The sequence below is a fragment of the Microplitis mediator genome, chromosome 8 (genome assembly GCF_029852145.1).
Source record: "Microplitis mediator isolate UGA2020A chromosome 8, iyMicMedi2.1, whole genome shotgun sequence".
NCBI lineage: Eukaryota > Metazoa > Arthropoda > Insecta > Hymenoptera > Braconidae > Microplitis > Microplitis mediator.
Window position 1 is genome coordinate 8,344,794 of NC_079976.1, and position 22,247 is coordinate 8,367,040.

The window sequence follows — 22,247 nt, forward strand, 5'->3', positions numbered from 1 at the left end:
GCCAATTGTATCAAATGCCTACAATATTTTTTCGTACACAATAAATGCATACTGCTCAGTTGCCTATCAAACTTTATTGCCTACAGTTCTATTGCCTGCAAAAATAAAAAATATGAACATATAAATTAATATATTCTCAATCATTAACAATGTTAATTAATTTTTAATCTGATAGAAAACTTAATGAAGTTTCCAGTTAATATTGTGGAAACTACCGTGGTTCTGATATTTTTCAGATCATCTAATTTTTTTTTTAAATGATCGGTCCTGAACATTCATCATTTGTCATCAATAAGTACTTGATTTTCTTAGCAAAAAAATCAGAAGCTTCTCTACATCAATCAGGTATTTCTCTGATGGGTACATAGTTGAATAGTAATCAATTGCACATCGTAAAATATTTTTTTAGTAGGCGATAGAACAGTCTACAATAAATTTTGTATGTAATTAGGATATATATTTTTTATTTTTGTAGGCAATAGAACTGTAGGCAATAAAGTTTGGTAGGCAACTGAGCAGTATGCATTTATTATGTACGAAAAAATATTGTAGGCATTTGATACAATCGGCAAAAAAATTGTAGGCAACTGATGCCTTCCTTTTATAATTTACCGTCTGAAATAAAATCCAAAAATTATTATACGTCTGCTAACTTCAGTATCATAAGATATTTAATTCGCGCGCTTAAAAATTTAAAATATTTTTTTATTTTATATCTTACGCTATATTATGTATATTGATCTTGTATATATCGTAAATTAATTATTAATAATTTCATTCATTCATGAGTATTAAATATGAACAAAAAAATGAATAAATTTTCTAAGCATGAATGCGTGTAATAAAAAAAAAAAAATGGTTAAATAATTCTATTTGTTGATTTTTTTTTACAAGATCAAAACATGATTTCGATTTAAATAAATGTATGTAATTATAAATATTTATGACTTTGAAGTTAACAGGCAATTAAAAATTTGCGGATTTTTTTTTTCAACAAATGAATTACAAAGAAAGGAAACTAAAAAAATGCACATGTAGAAAATTAAAAAAACTATGGGTGCAATTTTTTCAAATATTTTTTTTTTTTATAATTTATCGTTTTTAAAAAAATCCAAAAATTATTAGACGTTTGCTAACCAGTGTCATAAATATTTAACTGTAAATTTATTAATTAATACGTTTTCTTTTATTAGTTCTCTTTAAAAAAAGTATATATTTATATATATATAAATAACATTTACATGTAATTACTTCAATTCAACGACGATCTCCATGCCATTGAATTAACAATTGAATCCAATAAATGAATATTAATTTTTATTTGTTATAATTAATTATATTAATACAGTACTAAATAATTATCGTCTCGAATAATAAAATCATAAATTTTTAGCATAAAAAAATGCAATAAAATTTTTATTGCAGATATTTATCGTCATATTTAAATTTTAAATATTTTTTTTATGATAAAAAAAATAATAAATACTTTATTAATTATTTAATAATATCATTAGATATATAAATATTTTGAAATAAAAAAAAATACTGTATTGAAATAAAATGAATATGTTAAAAAAAAAAATACAGTATATTTTATTTATAAATATTTTTATATAAAAAATAAAATATGAATTCATTATTCGAGATTTTAAATTTGTAATATTGATGTAAAAAAAAAAAATTATTATTCATTTAATGGCCGCGTTTATTCACTGACAAAATTTGAATAATTTTCTATAAAAAAATAAAGCAAAATGTAAGAAAAAAAAAAAAAAAAAATTTATAAAAATACAAAAAAATTACGGGGAGAGACTTTTAATACTCTGAAGTGTAAATAATTATCAATTGACTTGTTGCATGAAACGAAAATATTAACTATCATTAATATACAATTATTATAATTAATTAATTATTAAATAAATTAATTAATAGTTAAGAATAAATGATAAATAAATTGATTTTTTAAAATTATTTACATGATAGAAGCCCACGGAGGTTGCGCTATATTCTTCTTAAAAATGTAACCGGGCACATAAATGAATTTTTAAAGCGTAATAATTTATTTAAATAATTAATCGCTTTAATTAATCAACAAATATATTATTAATTAATTAATTAATTAAACTTTTTAAAATATATGTTGATATTATAGCAACTAGTGGTTAAATAGCACGCATAATATCACATTTCCGCGTGTCATTAAAAATAATAATGATGATAATAATTCATTAATTGATTAATTATTATTATAATTAATAACAACATTTATAATAAATTAAAACCTGCCTTAACTCAACCTATTAGAAATATGTTTTAAAAAAATAGGTCGTTAGGCATCGGCGATTAATTATAATAATATAAATACATATATAAATAATATATTAGTTTAATTAACAAAAAAAAAAAAACAACAAAAAAAAAACTTGATAACTTTTTCACTAAAATTGTTATTATAAATAATAAAAAAATGGTTAAAAATAAATAAACAAAATATGAAAAAAAAATATATATATATATATATATATCTTGTGTAATAAAAATTAGTTTCAAAAATTTTTCAAATTGATTACTATTGTAAAATTCAAAATATGACATAATTCATGATACTGAAGTAAGCCGACGTCTGATAATTTTTGGATTTTTTTAAAAACCATAAATTATTTTTAAAAAAATATTCAAAAAAATTCCACCTAGAGTTTTTTCAATTTTCTACATGTGCATAATTTTTTTTTTTTTTTTTCTTTTTATTCATATGGTGAAAAAAAATCCAAAAATTGTCAATTGTCTAACTTCGGATCATACATAACTTTGACTATTGACTTAAATTTTTTTATGACTCAAAATTAAAAAATAAAAATAATTATTTATTTGTAATTTTGTGCAGGTATTTAAATTTTTATGTAAACTTTTATTGAGCTCATTCCCAAAAAATGATTTTTTGCTCGTTTATGACTAATTTTGAATTACGACTTTTTTTTTAACTGAAATTTTTTAGTTCACATGAGAGTCTAAGTACGGACACTAAAAATACCAAATGAATAATTATTTTTATTGTTTAATTTTAAAAAATGAAACAACAAAAGTTTCTTGTATAGAGAATTTTTTAAAAAATTTTTGAAACTTTTTTTCTACATGAGATTAGTACGGCAATCGTGAAAGTGCTTTTATTAATAAATATTAATGTAATATTCGATACTCTACGCAACGCAATGGAGTGACGTTGATTGAGTTATTTTATAATTATTATTTAAAACAATAGATACTTTAATTTAAAATAAAATATGAAAGAAAAATAAAAAAAAAAAGTAACATTTTGTAATTATTGTTGGCTGTCTTACATAAAAAATATATTGAGTTAAAAAGACACGACGGAATGAAATGTAATTAAAAATTTATAAATAATTGATGCTGATTTAACAATAAATTGATTTAATTTAAAATCCAGATCTATATTATAACTTTTAAGTTTACATTATATATATTTTTGTATAGTTGTGTTACGATTTATTAAATAATAATTATTGTAATAATAATAACTATTATTTAAATTAGTTATAATTTTATATTTTTATTTCAATTTCTCTTCAAATGTATGGTGAAAATTATACATATTTTATATCATTATACTTTTTCCGTACTCGATTATATGACGCATATATGAATGGGTAAAAAAGTGGTTATTATAAAAATTAATAATAATGATAATGATAAATTATAATATTAATAAAATTTAATAAAAAAAAGAACTAATGTAAATTCTTAAAAAGCTGCCAGTAAATAAATAGCAGTATCGTCGTTTAATTGTGTATGTACAGAATCGATCGAATTTTCAAATCAAACTCGCAAATAAAAACTTTTGCATCATAGATTATATCATTCGATTTATTCTTATTGCATTGTTTTTTTCCTTTATTATTAATGATAAGAAAAATTAATAAATACATAATTATATTTAAATTGTTAGTTATTTTTTTTTTTAAGTTAACAATTTTTTTCTACAGCCGACGCTCGTTATAAGCAATTGTCCCATATCGAGCTATGGTGACCGTCTCTTTCTTCTCATGCAATAATTTCTTGCGACAAAATTTTTCAGCAATAATTTCTCACCACAAATATTTATTGGTGTAAAAATTTCTCCAGACATAATTTCTCGGGGGAGAAATTTTCAATGTGAAATATTTGATTCTGAATATAATTTGTACATAAAGTATATAAACAATTCAGTTAAATAATTTTGGCGTTCTATAAAATAGCATATTTACAATATACTATTTTATAGATATTGAATTTGAAATTGTGATAAATTTGTAGTAATAAATATAGAAATTTTTAATGTTATTATTATTTATATTTGTGTTTAAAAAATGGAGATGGAGAGCGTAGCACCCATATAAAAAATAATATACATTTGGTACGCAGAGAAATTTTAGTAGTGAGTAATTTTGGTTTTGAGAATTTTTTGTAGCGAGAAATTTTTATGTCGGATCAATTTTTGTTTGAGTAATTATTGCTGAGAAATTTTTGGATGAGAAATTATTCCGGATTTATAAAGGCAGGAAGCCTCGAGATATTGGTGATGACGTTAAAATTCTCCGATTGTTTTTTACGCTCAAATTTCATGTGAAAAATTTCGAATATCTCAATGATACGAATAAAATTTAAAAATACTGAAAAACCAGGAAATATCTGAATTTTCAAATCATTTTTTTGGTTACCCTAATTTCGAGATAAATAGAGATAGATAGATAGATAAAAATTTTTATTTGATCCTGGAGTTCTAAGTTCCTTCAGGACCATCAACAATACATAAAGTTAATAATTTACAGGTACACATTTGATACACTGTTCGCAATACAATTTGAAAGACCGGAACTAATTAATACCACTAATATATTAAACCACAGGATTAATCGTAATTACATTGATTGCAAGAAGAAGTTAAAACAAGCTTGCTTAAAATTTTCTAAGTTGTCAATTACTGTAATATCAGCCCGTAATGAATTCCAAATTTTTATGCCATGAATCAGGAAAGAGTTTTCATAAATAGCAGAATTACTTCTTAGTAAACGCAGATAGTCATATCTGACATCGCCTCTCCTTAATGCAATCCGCAGAAATTCTAATTTTGATCTAAATAATTGATTATAATTTAGTTTGATTTTTTTGTAAAACAAACAAGCTATGAAATAATCTCTTCTCGCATTGAGTTTTAACCAGCCTAATTCTTTATAATATGGAGGTTATAAAGGAGGTTGTAGAGGCTAATAGGTAAATAGATATAGTTGAGTCTGCAAAAGAATGAGCTTTTCTCCCACCATTTTTCTATAGTTAAGTCATTACTGCGCATGCGTATTAGTGCAAAGTCATGGACTTCATCATAGCCAAGAAGTGGGAGAAAAGCTCATTCTTTTCTAGACTTGACTATAACGTTGTACAAAAAGTAATTAAAAATAGTAGTCGATTTATTTTTTAATAAGAAATATTTTGTTATAAAAATCGATTGAATTTTATAAAAAAGTTAATGCAAAGTTTTCAAATTTTCTCTTACATTTAGCAATGAGTGTAAATGTAGCAGACATTAGACAAATTTAAAATTATTAATAAATCAAGTAAATAATTAATAAAATAAAATTTTAAAAAATGCGGATTCGAAAAATTTTGAAATTAATAAGTGCATTTTTTATAAATTTAATTTTATTAAAATTTACTCTATTTTTTAATAATTTTAAGTTTTTCTGATGTCTACTGCAATTCACACTCGTATTTAACATACGGATGTAAAAATTTTCATGTAATTAAATATTCTTTTTATTTTTAAAAGTAAATAATGACCAAATTTATTCACTGAGTTCCGTGGATTTTCATCATTAATATAAGTTTTCGTTATTCTGTCGACATTGCTTTCATTATAATTCCACTATATTTAATATTATTCTGAAGATATAGTGATTGGTGCAACATCAATTCTTGGATAATATTGTTTTTAAAAATTGGATATCGATCATTAAGTTCTGAAGCTCGTGATTCAATAAAAGCTTTCAGCTAAATTAAAAAAAAATACGTTTTTATATAAATAAATACATACATTTCATCAATAGAGTAATTAAAATTCATACTTTTTCCCACTGTTTTATCCCTACGATTGATGTATTCAATCGTAAAATTAACAACGGAATTATTTCTCTGCTGTCTTGGACTGAAAATCTGAATCATTGGAAAAAAAAAAAAATAAAAAAAAAAATAATAATAATCGTGTTTAGATTCAAAGTTTGATTTGTAGGAAACAATATTTACCTCCAGAAAAGATCCGTGTAGTTATCAATAAAATAATCCAATAGAAATTCAATGTCGGCTGTAAATTTATTATCAAAAATAAAAGTATCAACAAATTCTATCATTTTTTTTGGAGAAATTATTACGGTAATTGATAGAGCTCTGGCAAAATGATGTTCGATAATCGTATGATTTTTGATACAGTGTAAGTACATAAATTTATCTGAGGGGTTACTTCGTAATAACGGAAAATCGTAAGAAAAAAAATAATCAACTTGTGTTTCATTGAAATCTCTGATTGCAATACACAATGACCAAGAATAAAAATATTCATCAAAATATCTGGAAAAAATAATCACAAGTTATGATATGACGTCATACATGGCGTAAGGATGTGTTCTACCAAAGGTATTACGTACTCAGAAAAAAAGGATTTATTGGCGCTAGAAAAATTTTTCATTATTGAAATGAAAACAAACATTTTGGTAGGATTCAAAGAAAATTTTCGTTTTCAATTCATAATGCAAAGAATTTCTTAGGGCAAGTCAAAATTTTCTTGGGGCGAGTAAAATTTTTTTGAGCCACGAAATCTTTTTTTTTCTGTGTAAGAGCATATACTTTTTTTTCTAGATAATCCATTTATTTTTTCATTCAAAAGTAGGGTTAAAGTACCATTTGTGGCAACTGCTTCATTTTTGGACATTAATACTTCATTTAAATTAATTAAAAAGTACAAAAAAAAAAAAACTTGCATTGTAATAGCTATTACACTAGTGTGGAAAAAATATCTCGGAACACATTTAAAAAATTAACTATGGCATTGCGTATTTTACAAATTATTGTATTTAAATTTTTCAAGTGTCCAAAACTGGCCAAAAACGGCACCTCTACCCAATAAAAAAGAAAAAATTCAAATTTTTTTTGTTAGCCCTTAAGGCTCTCGGTACTCAAACGGAAGCTATGAGAGAGTATAAGAAATTTCCAAACTTTTATAATTTTTTTTTTTTATAATTCTACATGAAAATACAGTGGAAAATTTTTCAAAATTATGACTGCTTGACAATGACTAAAAAAATTATTTTCTATTATTATCAAGCATTTAGGGTGGACTGTTTTGCCCCGAACGGGCTATTATGCCCCAGTCTTCCTTACGTATTTATGTCTTCCATATGCAACTTACAGTTCTTCTGTCGAATTACTAATTAGTCTATTATATATACTGCTTGCAAGTGATTTACATTTTTCGTAATTAATTGGACAGTATAATCGTAAAAACTGTAATCTTAAATACGGAGTGTAGTAAAAATATTCATTATTCTCGTATTCATTATTAAGGTAACTGATTATCGGACTCAAAATGTTACTTATATAACTGTTGATTAATCTTCTGTCAATCGTGATTATTTTTGAAATAGTGTTCAAAGGTCTGACAGCTTTCATCAAAGGTATAAAATCCCGTTCTCGTCTGAGGTACCATAGTAAGTTGATTAGTTTTTCTAAATCATTATTATTGTTATAAATCTCTTCAATCTCACTGATAACAACTCCGCGATTTATCGGATTTATTTTATCATAGTTATCTGAGTTGAGATAATCGATTATACGTTTCCAATTTTCGCTGTCGTAATTTACTCTATAGTGGCCTATGAACATAACAAATAAAAGCATCAATTTATTTTCTGTTACATTTCATATAATAGTCAAAATTATAATCCCGGGTTAAAAAAAATTTTTTTTAAAAAGATTACAAAAAGTTCGATATGTAGAGTTTCTAAATTTGAGACGGATTAGAACTTTAATGCGCGAATTTTGAGTCTAATGAGAATTTTTTTAGAACGAATTTTTTTTTACACAAATTTACCAAATTGCTGAACATTAAAAATGATCCAGTCATCGGATTTAAGTTCCGACAAAAATACAGTCGTTTCTTTTTCGTTCATTAAAAATAAAGAATCTTGTAATGGCAACTTTGGATTTGATTTTGTGGCATAATTTAGCGGAACACTCCAAGTAGAATTGTCAAAGTCCTTTAAAACATTTTTTTGAGTAATTGTTACGAAACCTGTGTCATAGTTTCTTGTAATATTGATAATCGGATAACCCGGCTGTTGTAGCCAACCATCAATTGTGTTTTTTATACTTCTTGGACTGTTTTTGAATTTATTATTATAAGCATGTTGTAAGCTGTTCCACAAATCATCCAAAGTAGCTGTTTTAAATAAACTGTAAATAATTATGTGTACATTTTTGTATTATTCAATTTATATACTGTTCAAAAATTTGTCTTTATTTGAAGAAAGAAATTGTCGGACAATTGATGTCAGTTGACTATTGAAAAATTGACCAGAAAATTTTTGACATCAATTGTTAGTCAATTTCTCATGATATGCCCGATCAAAAAAATGACGATTTCTTCGAATCACTAGTAGTGATTCGAAATAATCGTCAAGTCATTTTTTAACCGTCACGTCATGGTCACAAGACCGTCAGCGGACCGTTCATAAAATGACGGACCGTCACAATTGTGGTGACATCTTACAAAAGCCATCATAACTTTTGCACAAATTCAAATTTTTAAACCGCCATTTTTTTAAAAATATCACGAGATAAGAATACGAAGAGAAAAATAAATTTTTCAATTATTTACAAAAAAAGATTGCGTCCAATCATCTAGCTGGTTGTGACTGACAAAATTCTTTATTAAACGTTAATTTGTGACCAAGCCGAAATTTGTGACCAAAAATTTAATGATGGTCACAAATCATCTAGCTAGATGCGACTGACCAAATTTGTGACAAAAAATTTTTTGACGGTCTCGTCATTTAGGTCCGTCGGCCACGAGACGGTCAGCGGACCGTCTTGGGACCACAACTCAAAATGACGGTCATTCCGCATCACTAATCACTAGTATAGATTTATTAAATTTAATAATTAATATAACTTGGAATTTACTTATTTTTAAGATAATTTTTCAATCCAGTTTGATAAACATCGGAAGTAATAATAGTGTGTTCTAGCATTAGCATTAATGTAATTCCCTTTATGTATAAATATTTTTTTGAATTTTGACTGATATGTGATTGGTCACCAGCAGATATCGCTGACATTGGCGGTAATGATTTAAATTCTAGATCAAAATGATAGTCGTAAATTTCCATAACTTGCATTTCCATTCTGCGCAATTTTTGATACATCTGATATTACAAAAAAATGATTGAACTATGGTTTATTTTTTTATTTTTGTTGCATATAAAAATAAAGTTAAACACAGAAATTTTTTTATTGAGAAATGAGTGCCTATAAGCGGTGGTTTATCAGCCGCAGATAATAAGAGGTGCTTAAAATTTGATAAAAAAATTTTTCACAAAATGACTCAATAACTTGGATATTTTTTGCGTGCAACTTAAAACTACTTTTTGCGCGGCTGACGTCATATTCGCACTCTATATATAAACTATTATTTTCTGCAGGAAATTCAGTAAAAAATGTCATCGCAAGCAATGAAGACATGATAAAAATTACTCTCAAATTTTTGAGACTACATATTTTTATTTTCATATGTCTAATTACCTGATCACTTATTTTAGCAGCAGTATTATGACCAATAGCCAAAAATAACCATAAATAATTAAAATCAATAGGAGTAACTATTTCTGTAAACCATTGAAGAGTCAATGCCGTAATAACTTTCAGATCTTCAAACTCTTTGTTCTGATAGAGAACAAGTGGAGATAAAGGTTTCGAAGATATTCCGTGTAATCTGTTCCAAAAAAATCAAATCCTTATAAACAATATTCAAAATTTGAGTCTAGACAACAATTTATTTTTTAAAAGAAATATGAAAATTCCTCATAAAAAAAATAAAAATTTTTTTGTTAATTATTAAGTAACAATAAGTATAATTTTTTGAAGCTTAATTTTGAAAAATGAATAATTACTTATTCTTATAGAATACAAGACCCAAATTATTTATGCATCCATCTTCTTTTCCCGCCATAATTACTGAATCTATTTTTGGTAACGGGTAAGAAATTCCAGTGTAATTATTTAACAAGGATAGAATTGATTTCAAACTGTGGACATAATTTCCAAAAAATGTTACGTTATTTTCAATCGAATAAACTGCAACATTGTTAATTAAATTTCGAGTCACAGGGTAATTTGTAACTGCAACGCTAATTGAATGCGGTGATAATCGGGGGGTTTTATTGAAACAAGTCACAATTTTTTCGTCCTCGGTGACATAATTATTTTTAACCGGCATATTTGACAATGCAGTTAAATTTTTGGGATGTTGAATTGAAATTTCAAATTCAGCTCTGTAAGCAGGTTCATCCCAACACGGGAATAAATTACGGGCCTTAATTAATCGCAGATTCTTAGTACCCATAAAAATGTATCTGAAAAAAAGTTATTATTTTGTAAGTACTTTTGAATCAAATTATAAAATTATATGATATTTGGAGCTTGAAATCAAAAGGTAACGATTACAGTTTTATTTTTATTACTATTTTTTACGAGAAACGATATAATATTTTCTTTTTTATCTATGAACTATAAAATTGTTCCAAAATTTTGAATACAATTTTTGTATCTTTGAATCTTAAAGCCAAGAAAACGCATAAAATTATGATTGAAGTTAATAGACAATTAACAATTTATGGATTATTTTTACAATTTATCGTTTAAAAAAAAATCAAAAAATTATTAGAAATCGGCTAACTTTAGTATCATATAAAATTTATACTCCCTTTGGATTTTGTGAAATATAAAGTTAGTAGATATATTCTAAGTTTGAAAATACGAAAATTAAATCTAAAAGAGCACAGTTAGAAATTTTGTGTATTTGTGTTAAAAAATTTTTTGTGTTGATTTTTAACACAGAAATCTGTTAATTCAATACAAACCGTTTGTGTTATTTTACTTTAACAGATTTTTTATGTTAAATGATTGGAAAATCTAGAATGTAACACATTTCTTGTGGAATTCGAAAATTAACACAAAATTTGTGTTGTTTGACTCAACGTTTCCGGGCGATTCTTCATTACTATATATAACCAAGCAAAGCATTGTAACAGCATTGTCTGCAGGGAAATTTGGATTATAATTTATTTACAATTAAATATATACATTTTACAATTAAATTTAGATAGCTTTCATACCTTTTTGACCCGGTTCAATTGTTCGCTAAATTGATATAAGTTCTACTAAGAGTAGATCAGTATACACTTGAGTTGCTTAGGTTATGTACTTATGTTTATTAGTCGATTTTAATACGAAAAATGTGTTAAATTTACACAAATGTTCTGTTAAATGTACACAAATTTTCTATCAAAAGAACAGATTTTATGTGTTCAATTTTATTTAACATAAAATTTGTGTTAAAGATCAACACAAACGCAATGTGTTGAATTAACACGGAAATTTCTAACTGTGAGCGTACGTTTAAAATTTCTCGTCTTTTTGGGTTTAAGGTTTAAAAAATTTTTGAAAAACACGAGGAACATAATTCATACTGTAAGACGTGTGTTAATAATCAACCCACAAAATTTAAAAAAAAAATTTACTTTAAAAAATTTATGACAAATTTCTCTCTTTACAAAAAAAAAAGTTGTATTTATTGAAACTTTTGAAATGGCCATTTTACCACAAGTTCACAAGTGACCGTTTTACCTCCGAAGGTTTTGCTCAAATTTCCCGCTAGACTTATTTTTCAATGTATTGTACCCAAGTCGTCAATTATTTTTACGTGTTTTTGGCTCTACGGGATTAATTGTCAAATTTTTGTAATTCTGAGTCTGTTTGATTAAAAAAAAAAAATTTTTATCTATCCATTTGGTACTTGGCGTTTTTTCCGTGATTTGACCTTTTGACATTAGCAGAAATAAATGTCTTAATAAAATTATAAATTGCAGATAATTGAATTTTTGTGTTTCACATCAGATTCAATCAAAAAATTTTTTTGGTATTTACGGGAATATTTAAATGTTACCTTTCGTTCCTAAGCTCTTAAAATATTTGTAAATAATAAAAATATATACGTGGGAATAGATGATTTATTGTAATTCATAACTCGGAAGAATCCAGTTTCTTGTGAGTAATTATAATAATTCCACCGTAATTTTAAACTATAGTTGCCTACCGGAAGTACATTGTCCATTTCAACTGAATAAAATTCACTAATTGGGTACCACCATTGATCGATCACATTGTGATTCATTCCATTTTTATCGTTGATTATTTTAGTGAATTCTTTGTCAATTAAAATATTTCTAGATTTATGAAAACTTACATATTTTGTGGGTTCGAGTACTTGAAATATTATTGAACTATTGCCGACAAATGATTCATTTATCCCACCGTAATTATATGGATTTAGGTGTATCGAATAAAAATGTGGGATCGTATTTTCAGGGAGAAGATTAATTTTTTCCGATTTTGAAAATTTTATTATATTAGAAAAATATAATAAAAAAAAACTCAGTAATAAATATAAAGACATGATTTAATCTTCTTGACAAGAAATAGTATGAAATGTCGAAAATACTCTTAATTACTGAACTCGCTTATTGGATTTTTTTATCAGCCTTATCGACATATAATTTTTTTAATAAAAATGATGTCAGAAGTTTTTGTAGCCAGAACAATAGCATTTTTTTTCCACTACAATTATTTTTAAAATTATTGGGTAATTCCGCTAATTGAGTCTCGTAATCGTTTTTAAGCGTTCAGCCAAACTTTATTTATTCTTTAAAAATTTTAAGAGATTTATGATTGTATAATAATTTATAAAATATGATGATTGAATCCTTCTTCTCGTGATTTTGAGTAAAATATGATTCAATTTTTCGATTGCGGGCGAAAGAAGTCCGATCTTCGACTTAAAATAGTCAATTATATACTATATCATTATTTATTTTTCGAAAATTAATTTAGATGTCACAAAATTTTAATTTTGAAAAATTATCCATTATGAATTGACAGTTTAAATTTATATAATATTAAAGTCTGGACTTAACTGTCAGGAGGTATTCAAGATAAAACCGATTGACAGATCGTCACACTATTTTACGATGGAGTTTTTTTTCTGAGTAGTATTCATTTAAATCTCTCTTGTAGATAGATAGATAGATAAATATATTTGTTTGATCCTAGAGCCGTAGCTCCCTGAGGACCATCAAAAAAATACAAAAAATCTTATAAATATATACATGTGTATGTTTTACATTTAAAAAAAAAAGATTAATTAATTAATTATTAACATTCAAAAAATGATTAAAACAAGCAATCTCAAATTCCATAAAAGTTTGCATCGTAGTTAATTTTATTTCGAGGGGATCAAATTAATAGAATATTATCTCTGCATTCACTCCTCATTCATTCGGAAAATTATTTAGAGTTAAATACTCCCTGATAACCAGACAGTCTGTATAATTTCGAGATTTGATTAGATTAGCGCTGATCACTCATATCTCTGAAAAGTTGCGCATTCTCTATACGTTTCAATTATCCAATCGTTTTGATTCACTCAAGGCTTTTTTTTTGTATTTTTACTAATTAACCAACCAAAAAAAATTTTTTTAAAAATAAATTTGTTGATACTTTTCTGATGGATTGAAATTAAACTTCGATTGATATTTCTGGAGCCAGGTATTTAAATACGTCATTGATTATCTCTAAAATTGTCAACGGCCATATCACGCTGATAAAACACCAGTTCTCGTCCGATCACTGAAGTTAAGCAGCATTGAGCATGGTTAGTACTTGGATGGGTGACCGCTTGGGAACACCATGTGCTGTTGTCACAATTTTTTTTTTTTTACAGGAATAATTTTATAAACTTTCATTTAAGTTCAATCGAAAAAATAGAACATTACACATTGAAGGAGGCAAGTAGGACATTTCAACCCGCGTGTAATTGCCTACCCCTCCGAAGGCGAAATTAGGCGGATTTAGATGTCCACCTTCCCCGTTTGTGGTGTATACTATTTTTTATCGGATCTGTATCTGGAAATTTAAATTTTTGCTATTTTTTTATCACTTGTTTCTCATAAAAAACAAAAAAAACAACCGACTTTCTTCTCTTTAAACAGGGCAGTGATTTTTAACTTCCGGTGTAGTTATGGTGCAAAGTTTTTTTTTCCATTTTTAAGGCCATTCTCAGTCAGTGCCCCCCCACTTTTTAAAAATTTTCGTGACTTTCAACTGTCATAAGCGTATAAAATTTTTATCAATTAATTAAAAAAAAATTAAAGCATTAATTGAAAAAAGGACAACGTAGTCGTAATTTCGCCGATAGATAGATTTAAAAAAAAATTATTTACACTTGATATTATTTAGAAGTTAAACAAAATTCATTAAATAAATTTCAGTAAAATCGTCATGTCAATTTTATAATTTGAATTTTTAAATTTTGTTAGCCAAAATTTATTCAACAAATTTCGTTTAACTCCCAATTGATATCAATTGTAAGTAATTTTTTTTAAATTCTTTATCTCCACGAAATTACGACTACGTTGTCCTTTTTTCAATTAAGGTTTTAATTTTTTTGTTAATTAATTAATTAATTAATTAATCAAATTTTAATACGATTATGACAGTTGAAAGTCATTGCATATTTTTAAAAAGTGGGGGGCACTGTCTGAGAATGTCCTTAATATCAGTACACATCAGGTTAAAAAAATTTTTTTGGTGACCTGTGTAATAGACAACTAAAAAAATTTAAAAAAAAACTTTCAGTAGTAAATTGCAAAAATAATTAGTAAGGAAAAATAAAGAACAACAGTAACATAAAACAATATTGAATTATATTTTTATTTTAATAACATTTATTTTTTTTCAATTGAGGTACTCGTCCGTCGTTTATTTTTTCACGTGTTCCATCACGTTTCTCACATATAATTTAGACATATTTATGGTACTTATTAATTAAAATACCACTAATTTTATTAAATATCTCCTCAACACTATAAATATTATTAGTTTACATTAAATTTTGAAATTCAAACATTTTTAAATACATTAATTCGCTTTATTTAGACATAAGTATTCTACTGCCCACTTTTTAATTTACAATTGTGCTTTTATCGCTAAGTTTCAGTATTCACATAAGGTAATTTAAATTTAAAAAATAATAATAAATTAATTAACATGAAATTTCATATTATTTAATTTGTTAATTAAAACCCTTTTTGTTTCAATGAGCATTTGTTTTTGTTTTACAAGTTAAGTGTGCAGTGCGCGTCTCTACAGACATTTCTGATTGTGCGTGTATTATTAGAGTGCTAATTAGCACGTACACTCTTAACAACAGAAATAAATTTCATATATTTTATTAGCTTATCTCTTATGACTTTACTTTTATTTTTATTTTTTTTCCTCTAATTAATTAATTAAAATTTTTTTTTTCGTTTCTTATAATTATCAATTGCACACCTGCAATTATTCAGCATAACAAAAAATATTTATAATTTAATTAAAATTATTATCATCGTATGTACTAATAAATATATATATATATATATATATTTTATATTTATTTATTTTATTACCATCCACTGCAATGTATGAACGTATAATTCCAATCGTTGCCTCTTTGTTTTTATATTTATTTTTTTAAATTATTTAATGTCATACATGAGAATTCTTTGAGGAGTTTTTTTTATTTTCAATTTTATGAAAAAATCAATCACGGCAGTGAGTAAAAGATTGACAAGATTAAAATTATTTGAATCAATCAAAATAGTTGTTTATATATCAAGTGCGATTGTGTATAAGACGCGAATTTCCTGACGGATCCGAATTACGTTAAATTACCGCAATTTACGGTATTTTGCGGCAAAAGTACGATATTTTTACCGCGAAAGTGCAGTAAGAGAACGAAAATTTACTGTAGAGTTAAGTATTGCTCTGTAAAAACTGTGAAAATAAAAAAAAATCCAGTTCTTACAGTGGAAATGCTGCAAATTATGGCAAATTGCCGTAATTCAGTGCAGAATACCGTATATTAATGTACATTGCCGTAAATTACTGCAAATTGCGGAAAACTTGTTTTAGAAGTACTGTTTTTTACGCTAAGTTACGGCAAATGCGGTAAATTACCGTAATTCGGATTAGCTAGGGTTGTAGCGAGCCGAAGACGAATTTGGCAACGAGCGTCTTATACGTAATTGTACTAGATATATACATTCCCTTAATAGCCACACCTTTGATCAGCAAGTTCTGCAGTGAAACGTTTTTGGCTAACTTAACGACAAATTTCTGGTAAGCCTCGGCTGGATAATACTTGCGTGCAAGTTAATGCAAATCTACTGCCGTCATCTGAATGTAATATGACAGAAGAACTTGCCGTCTATTTTAAGTGAAACTTTTAATCAACTTAACGTCATTGTCTAACAGTAACACTTGTAGTCAAATTGAATTCAAGTTAACAGACAATTTACTGTCAACTTAAAGGTAACTGCTTGCTCTCCAACACTTTTCTTTAAGTTACCTTTAGAATACGGTAGTAGCTTGTAGTTAATTTACGGTTAGGGTGGCTATCAGGGTAGTTTTTGTAAGAAATACTCGAAAAGTACGCCGATGAGTGTCTATTGGCAGCAGGTAATAAAGGGCGCTTGAAGTATGATGAAAATTCTGTCGCGAGATGACTCGATGAGTTACTTCGATATTTTTCGCACGCTAGCTATAGTGCATGCAACTAAAAAATAATATTTTTTGCACGGCTGATGTTACAATTCGAATGATTAAGTACAGTCGGATTCCATTAACTCGGAACTTCTCCTCAATCTTGACCCCCACTACGAGCTACGCTGTCTTCCACCCGAAGCTATAATTTTTACGTGTACATATATTTATATATGTACATATGTATCATTCATGTGATGTAAGAACGCATGCGCTGTAGTTTACTCTTTAAAGGAGGGGAAATTTGATAAGGCGGAGTTTGCAGGAAATTTCTACTCCTACCGTAGGCTAACTGTCTAAGTTAATGGAATTCGACTGTTTCTTTATATTTATGACCCACTGTGTTATATATAATTTTTTTAGCTGCCGACTGCAGGTATTTGATGGCGTACGTTTCTAGTATATGTTACAAAAATTTTATTTTAATTATCATACACATGGTTTTAAAAAATTTTTTTTTTTATGATTTCATTTATATTCAGTATTTATTAATTAACGGAACGGATAATACCTAAATGTTTTTATTTTCTGGCAGGTTGTAACACATTTATTATTTGGCACGTAAGATATTTATTTATAAATAAATATATGTAATTAAAAATAAGTATTTTACATACAGTTGATCTGGTCAAATAAAAATATATATCTAATGATATAATTTTATCTGGTCAGATCTAGCCATATTTCGTCAGCTTACATCTTTTTTTATGGGTAATAGTCAGGCATGGCTTGAATAATTGAAGTTTTTTTTTTATTCACGTAATCAACAGAAGGTTTAGATTCCGAAAATACTCAATTTCACGGTACAAATAAAGCTAGGGTTTTTTTTTAAGAAGGATTTAGATTATTCTGACAGCGCAAGTTACTCGGGTTGACTGTAGATGTCAATAAGGGTGCGTTAAAAAAACTAACCGGCCGGAAAATTTTCCAAAAACGTTCACTATCGTGTCAAAATTACAGCTAATGAACTTGACGTTAAAAATTTTGAACTTCTTCGGACTCTTTAAGAGTCAAAGCGTCAAAATAATAATTAAATTATAATTATATTTGAACATACCTTGACATTTGTATAAAAATTTTTTATTTAGTATGTTTTCGCAACTGTAATTTTGACATTTCTAGTTATTTTTTATGTAAAGTCTCGGGTCAAAAATAAAACTTGATTAAGATTTGGTTTACCAAGTCGAAATTTGGAGCGGTTTTTCACAAGACAAACTCGACATTTTTTCACGGAAATATGAAATAAATTGAGTTTTTGCCTTGGTTTAGACTTAACTAACTTACTGAGTCACGATTTAAGGGTCGGCAGTACTAAACGAATTTTCGAATTTTACGTTTCTAATTACGTTTTGAATAATTACGTCACTTAAATGATGAAAACCTTCCGAAAAAGTTTGTCTTTCACATTTTTTGTGTAATAACAATTGATTAATAAATTAAAAGAAAAGTAAAATTCAAAAATTCGTTTAGTACGGCCCAGCCTTAAGACGAAAAAGTTGAAATCAAGTCGAAATTGACTTGGTTTTAACTTATTCGACTTGAATTTTCAAACGAAAAAATCAAGATCAAGTCGAAATTGACTTGGTTTAGACTTATTCGACTTAAATTACAAAAAAGTCAAAACTAAGGTGAAATAATTTTTATATATTAATGCGAAAGTAAGGCGAATAAATAACTTTTTTTCGACTTGGTTCAGCAAGTCAAAAGTAAGGTAAATGACTATCGTGCTCGAAGTAAAGACAAATAAGTTAAATTAAGATCAAAAAATACAAATAAGTTGAAACTAAGATGAAAAAAGTTCAAAAAGTTGAAAAAAATTTAATTTAAGTCGAAAAAGTCGAGATCTTATCGAAAAATCGCCGGCAAATCGAGCTTCAAAAGAAAATAAGGTAAAGCGAACCTGAATCAAGTTTTATTTTTGACCCGGGGTTCAACAATAATTAATTTTCAAAAAAGTCTTCTTCCAATTTTTGATTGCCCGCTAAGAAAATTCAAAAATTTCGAAAGTTTTTTTCACCCCGATTTTCAAAACTCGAGTTTTTTTTATTGTGAAATGTCTTAACGAAGTTCAAAATTTTTTTCTAATTCGAATATTTATCATAGATAACGTTTTTGAATTAATAATCGTTCTTTTAAATAGGGCTTCAATAAAAGTAAATTTCTTTTCCTATCTTTTGAAATTAAAATTTTAGGAAAAGAATGAATTCGAAAATAAAAACTCGATAGACTAATTTTTAAATGAAGATTTTTTTTTAAGTTTAGTTCGAAGAGTTAAGAGAAATATATATATCTATATATAATTAATCTGATTGTTATTAATTCTTTATAATTATGAGCAGAATAAAATATTTTAATTAAAACTACAATAGTGTGAAAAATGAATAATAAAATTGTGTGCAAGATAAACAGTTATTTTTAATTATTTCAATTATTTATTATTATTATTATTACGTTATTTTCAAAATATCTTTTGCTAATTTCGCTTTTGCATAAATATATACGAGCATCTATTTATATCATGTATATTTTTGTTTTTTATATTTATTTATTCATTCATTTATTTATTTATTTATTTGTAGCACCGATTTCTATAGCGATAAAAATATAAGTCCACATATAAAGGAAGAAAGAGAAAGTTTGGAGATAATTAACATTCGATCGATATTGATTTAATTATTTAATATCAATAAAATTTTATTAGTCTTTCTAATAGTAGTAAGTATTCAAATTCAGTTAATGATGGCAATAACTTTTATATTTTACATAAAATAATACTCGGTTTAAATTTTATCATAAATTTCTAAGGTTCCGTAATAAAATAACCGCAGGAAAATGACCGCAAAAAAAGTACTCGATACATCAAAAGAAAATAAATTTTAAATACCTAATTCACGTAAAGAATATTCGTTTAAATTTAAATAATTATAATTATCACAATATCGATACGGTGAATTATATCTGTATTTAATTGGCATTGAAATTTATTTTCTATAGAAAGAACCGCATGCTTTTGGTTCGGTATATTTCTGCTCTAGATATTTATTAATAATCTATTATTCTTTAACAATCACCTTTATACTTCAACAATTGTCTAAACATATTTATTTTTTCTGTATTGCGTCATAAGAATATAAATTCACATATTTGACGTTTTATTTATTTTTAATCTTAATTTCTTTTTTTATTCATTTCACAAAATAGATATTGCGATTCCGCGCGTTTTCATCCCCCGACAAAATAACTCACAGACAAAATATCCCCCGACAATAGATCTCCCGACAAAATATCTCCGGACATAATATCCCCGACAAAATATCCTATCAGCAAAATTTCTCTTTTTTATTTAAATGTTTTATGAGAATGCTAGTTTTCCAGGAAAATTGTCAAAATTATATCGAAAGATATTTTGTCGGGGATATTATGTCCGGAGATATTTTGTCGGTGGATCTTTTGTTGGGGGATATTTTGTCGAGGATCTTTTGTCGGGAGATGGTAAACGCGCATTACCAGATATCGCGATACAAATGTCATAGAGGCGTAAAAAAAATTTTTTAATTTTTGATAACAGTCTACAAATTTCTGATTTTACGTAATTTTCTATAAAATATATCAAATTTGCATAATATATCAATTTATGGTACTGAAGTTGGCCGACGTCTAATAAATTTTGAATTTTTTTAAAAACGATAAATTATAGAAGAAAAAGTTATTTAAAAATTTGCACCTGTAGATTCTTTTATTTTCTACGTGCGCATATTTTTAGTGTCCTTTTTTTTCGTAATTGATTTCTGAAAAAAAATCCGAAAATTGTTAATTGGGTGACACGACCGATGATCCGAGGACAATTGATCCGCGACAATTAATCCGCGACAATTGATCCTTGCGACGATTGATCCGTCGATAAAATGCGTGTAACATGAAAAATTACACCCTTTTTTCACTAATTTGTGTGTGAGTATATTTTTTATGTTACACGCACACAAAATTAGTGAAAAAAGGGCGTAATTTTTCATGTTACACGCATTTTATCGACGGATCAATCGTCGTAAGGATCAATTGTCGCGGATCAATTGTCCTCGGATCATTTGTTACGTAACCGTTAATTGTCGGCTAACTTCGGAATTATTAATATATCAATTTTGCTGGATAATTTTGATGTAAGAATTTATTTTGTGAGTTCGTCGACTTGAGTACCGGACGGGAATGATTTAAAGTACACCCTCAAGGCAAAAAAATTATTTTCATACGCCCTTATGCCACTTGACGATACTCTGCTATATTACGCTTTTATGGAATCGACGACGGGATATTGAACACGTTAATAAATTATAAATTTGACAGTAATTTTCGTTGGAGCTTCGGCTGTGAAAGTTATAAATTTACACGATTAAAAAGAAGTCTACACTGTAAAAAATTCGCGGACTGAATGCGGATTAAATCCGGAGTAAATGCGGAGTGAATGAATTTTTAATTATTCACTCACCTCGGAGTGAAATTCACTTCGGAGCGGAATTTTGTAAGTATTATTAATAAAAAATAACTCCACTAAATAAAATCGAAGTAAAAACTCGCGTATTACATTGCTGATCAGCTGATACGCACACACACACACGCACACACATATTCGGACACGCAATGGCGCACTCGCATGTACACACACCCACACACGTACATTTACACACACTCCCGCACACACGCTCACACCCGACACACACACGCTCTCGCACTCGCATACGTGAACCCGCACACACACACACACTGTTTAATAGTTTAATATAAATTAATTTAAATGTTAAAACTCCGGACCGGAGTGAATTAGGAGTGAAAGAAAATCCGTGACACTCCGAGATCACTCCGCTAAAAAAAACTCCCAATTCACTCCGTATGCGGAGTGAATTCGGATTGAAATTGAATCCGGATTCACTCCCGATTTTTTACAGTGTATGAATAATTAATTGGCTGTAATTATAGTGATACTAAAAATAAAAATTAGTGCAATTAATATACATATAATAAATAATTTATCTCGCACATAATTAAATTATATAAATAAGTAATAAATAAACGATAAGTTTGTGAAAAATAAATTAAACACTACTAGTAGCATGACAGTCATTCAAAGTAGCAAGACTGCTTGCTTTTAATGACGCCAAGCTCAATGAACTCTGGTTTAAATCATGAGCATCATCGCAGTGTAAATATAAACGTGAGCTTACGGATTTATGACAATCAGGACAAAGACGTTTTTTCTTTTTATCGCGTCTCTTTAATATATCATACGCGCATCT

General features: G+C 27.0%; 2 protein-coding genes and 1 non-coding gene across 4 annotated transcripts in view; 1 reads left to right on the top strand and 2 right to left on the bottom strand.

The window, feature by feature from the left end:
• Nucleotides 1–5,741: 5,741 nt before the first annotated feature.
• LOC130672954 (aminopeptidase N-like) lies at nucleotides 5,742–11,941 on the bottom strand. Of its 2 annotated transcripts, XM_057477773.1 has the most exons (10): nucleotides 11,436–11,722; nucleotides 11,181–11,357; nucleotides 10,212–10,673; nucleotides 9,844–10,033; nucleotides 9,226–9,467; nucleotides 8,135–8,496; nucleotides 7,454–7,916; nucleotides 6,295–6,615; nucleotides 6,117–6,204; nucleotides 5,742–6,042 (listed from the first exon to the last, which is right to left on the bottom strand). In XM_057477773.1, the coding sequence occupies exons 3-10, from the start codon at nucleotides 10,661–10,663 to the stop codon at nucleotides 5,884–5,886; spliced, it is 2,277 nt and encodes a 758-aa protein (XP_057333756.1). In that variant the 5' UTR covers nucleotides 10,664–10,673; nucleotides 11,181–11,357; nucleotides 11,436–11,722; the 3' UTR covers nucleotides 5,742–5,883. The 2 variants fall into 2 exon arrangements, with proteins under 2 accessions (XP_057333756.1, XP_057333757.1); XM_057477774.1 differs by lacking the exons at nucleotides 11,181–11,357; nucleotides 11,436–11,722 and adding an exon at nucleotides 11,841–11,941.
• A 2,016-nt stretch (nucleotides 11,942–13,957) lies between these two features.
• Nucleotides 13,958–14,078, top strand: LOC130674106 (5S ribosomal RNA). Its single transcript, XR_008990999.1, has one exon. It is a non-coding gene; the product is annotated as a 5S ribosomal RNA (ribosomal RNA).
• A 998-nt stretch (nucleotides 14,079–15,076) lies between these two features.
• Nucleotides 15,077–22,247, bottom strand: part of LOC130673162 (43 kDa receptor-associated protein of the synapse homolog) — a 45,439-nt gene continuing 38,268 nt past the window's right edge. Inside the window, exon 11 of the mRNA XM_057478095.1 lies at nucleotides 15,077–22,245. Within this exon, the coding sequence (XP_057334078.1) occupies nucleotides 22,047–22,245 (199 nt within the window). The 3' untranslated portion in view covers nucleotides 15,077–22,046. The remainder of the gene's footprint in view (nucleotides 22,246–22,247) is intronic.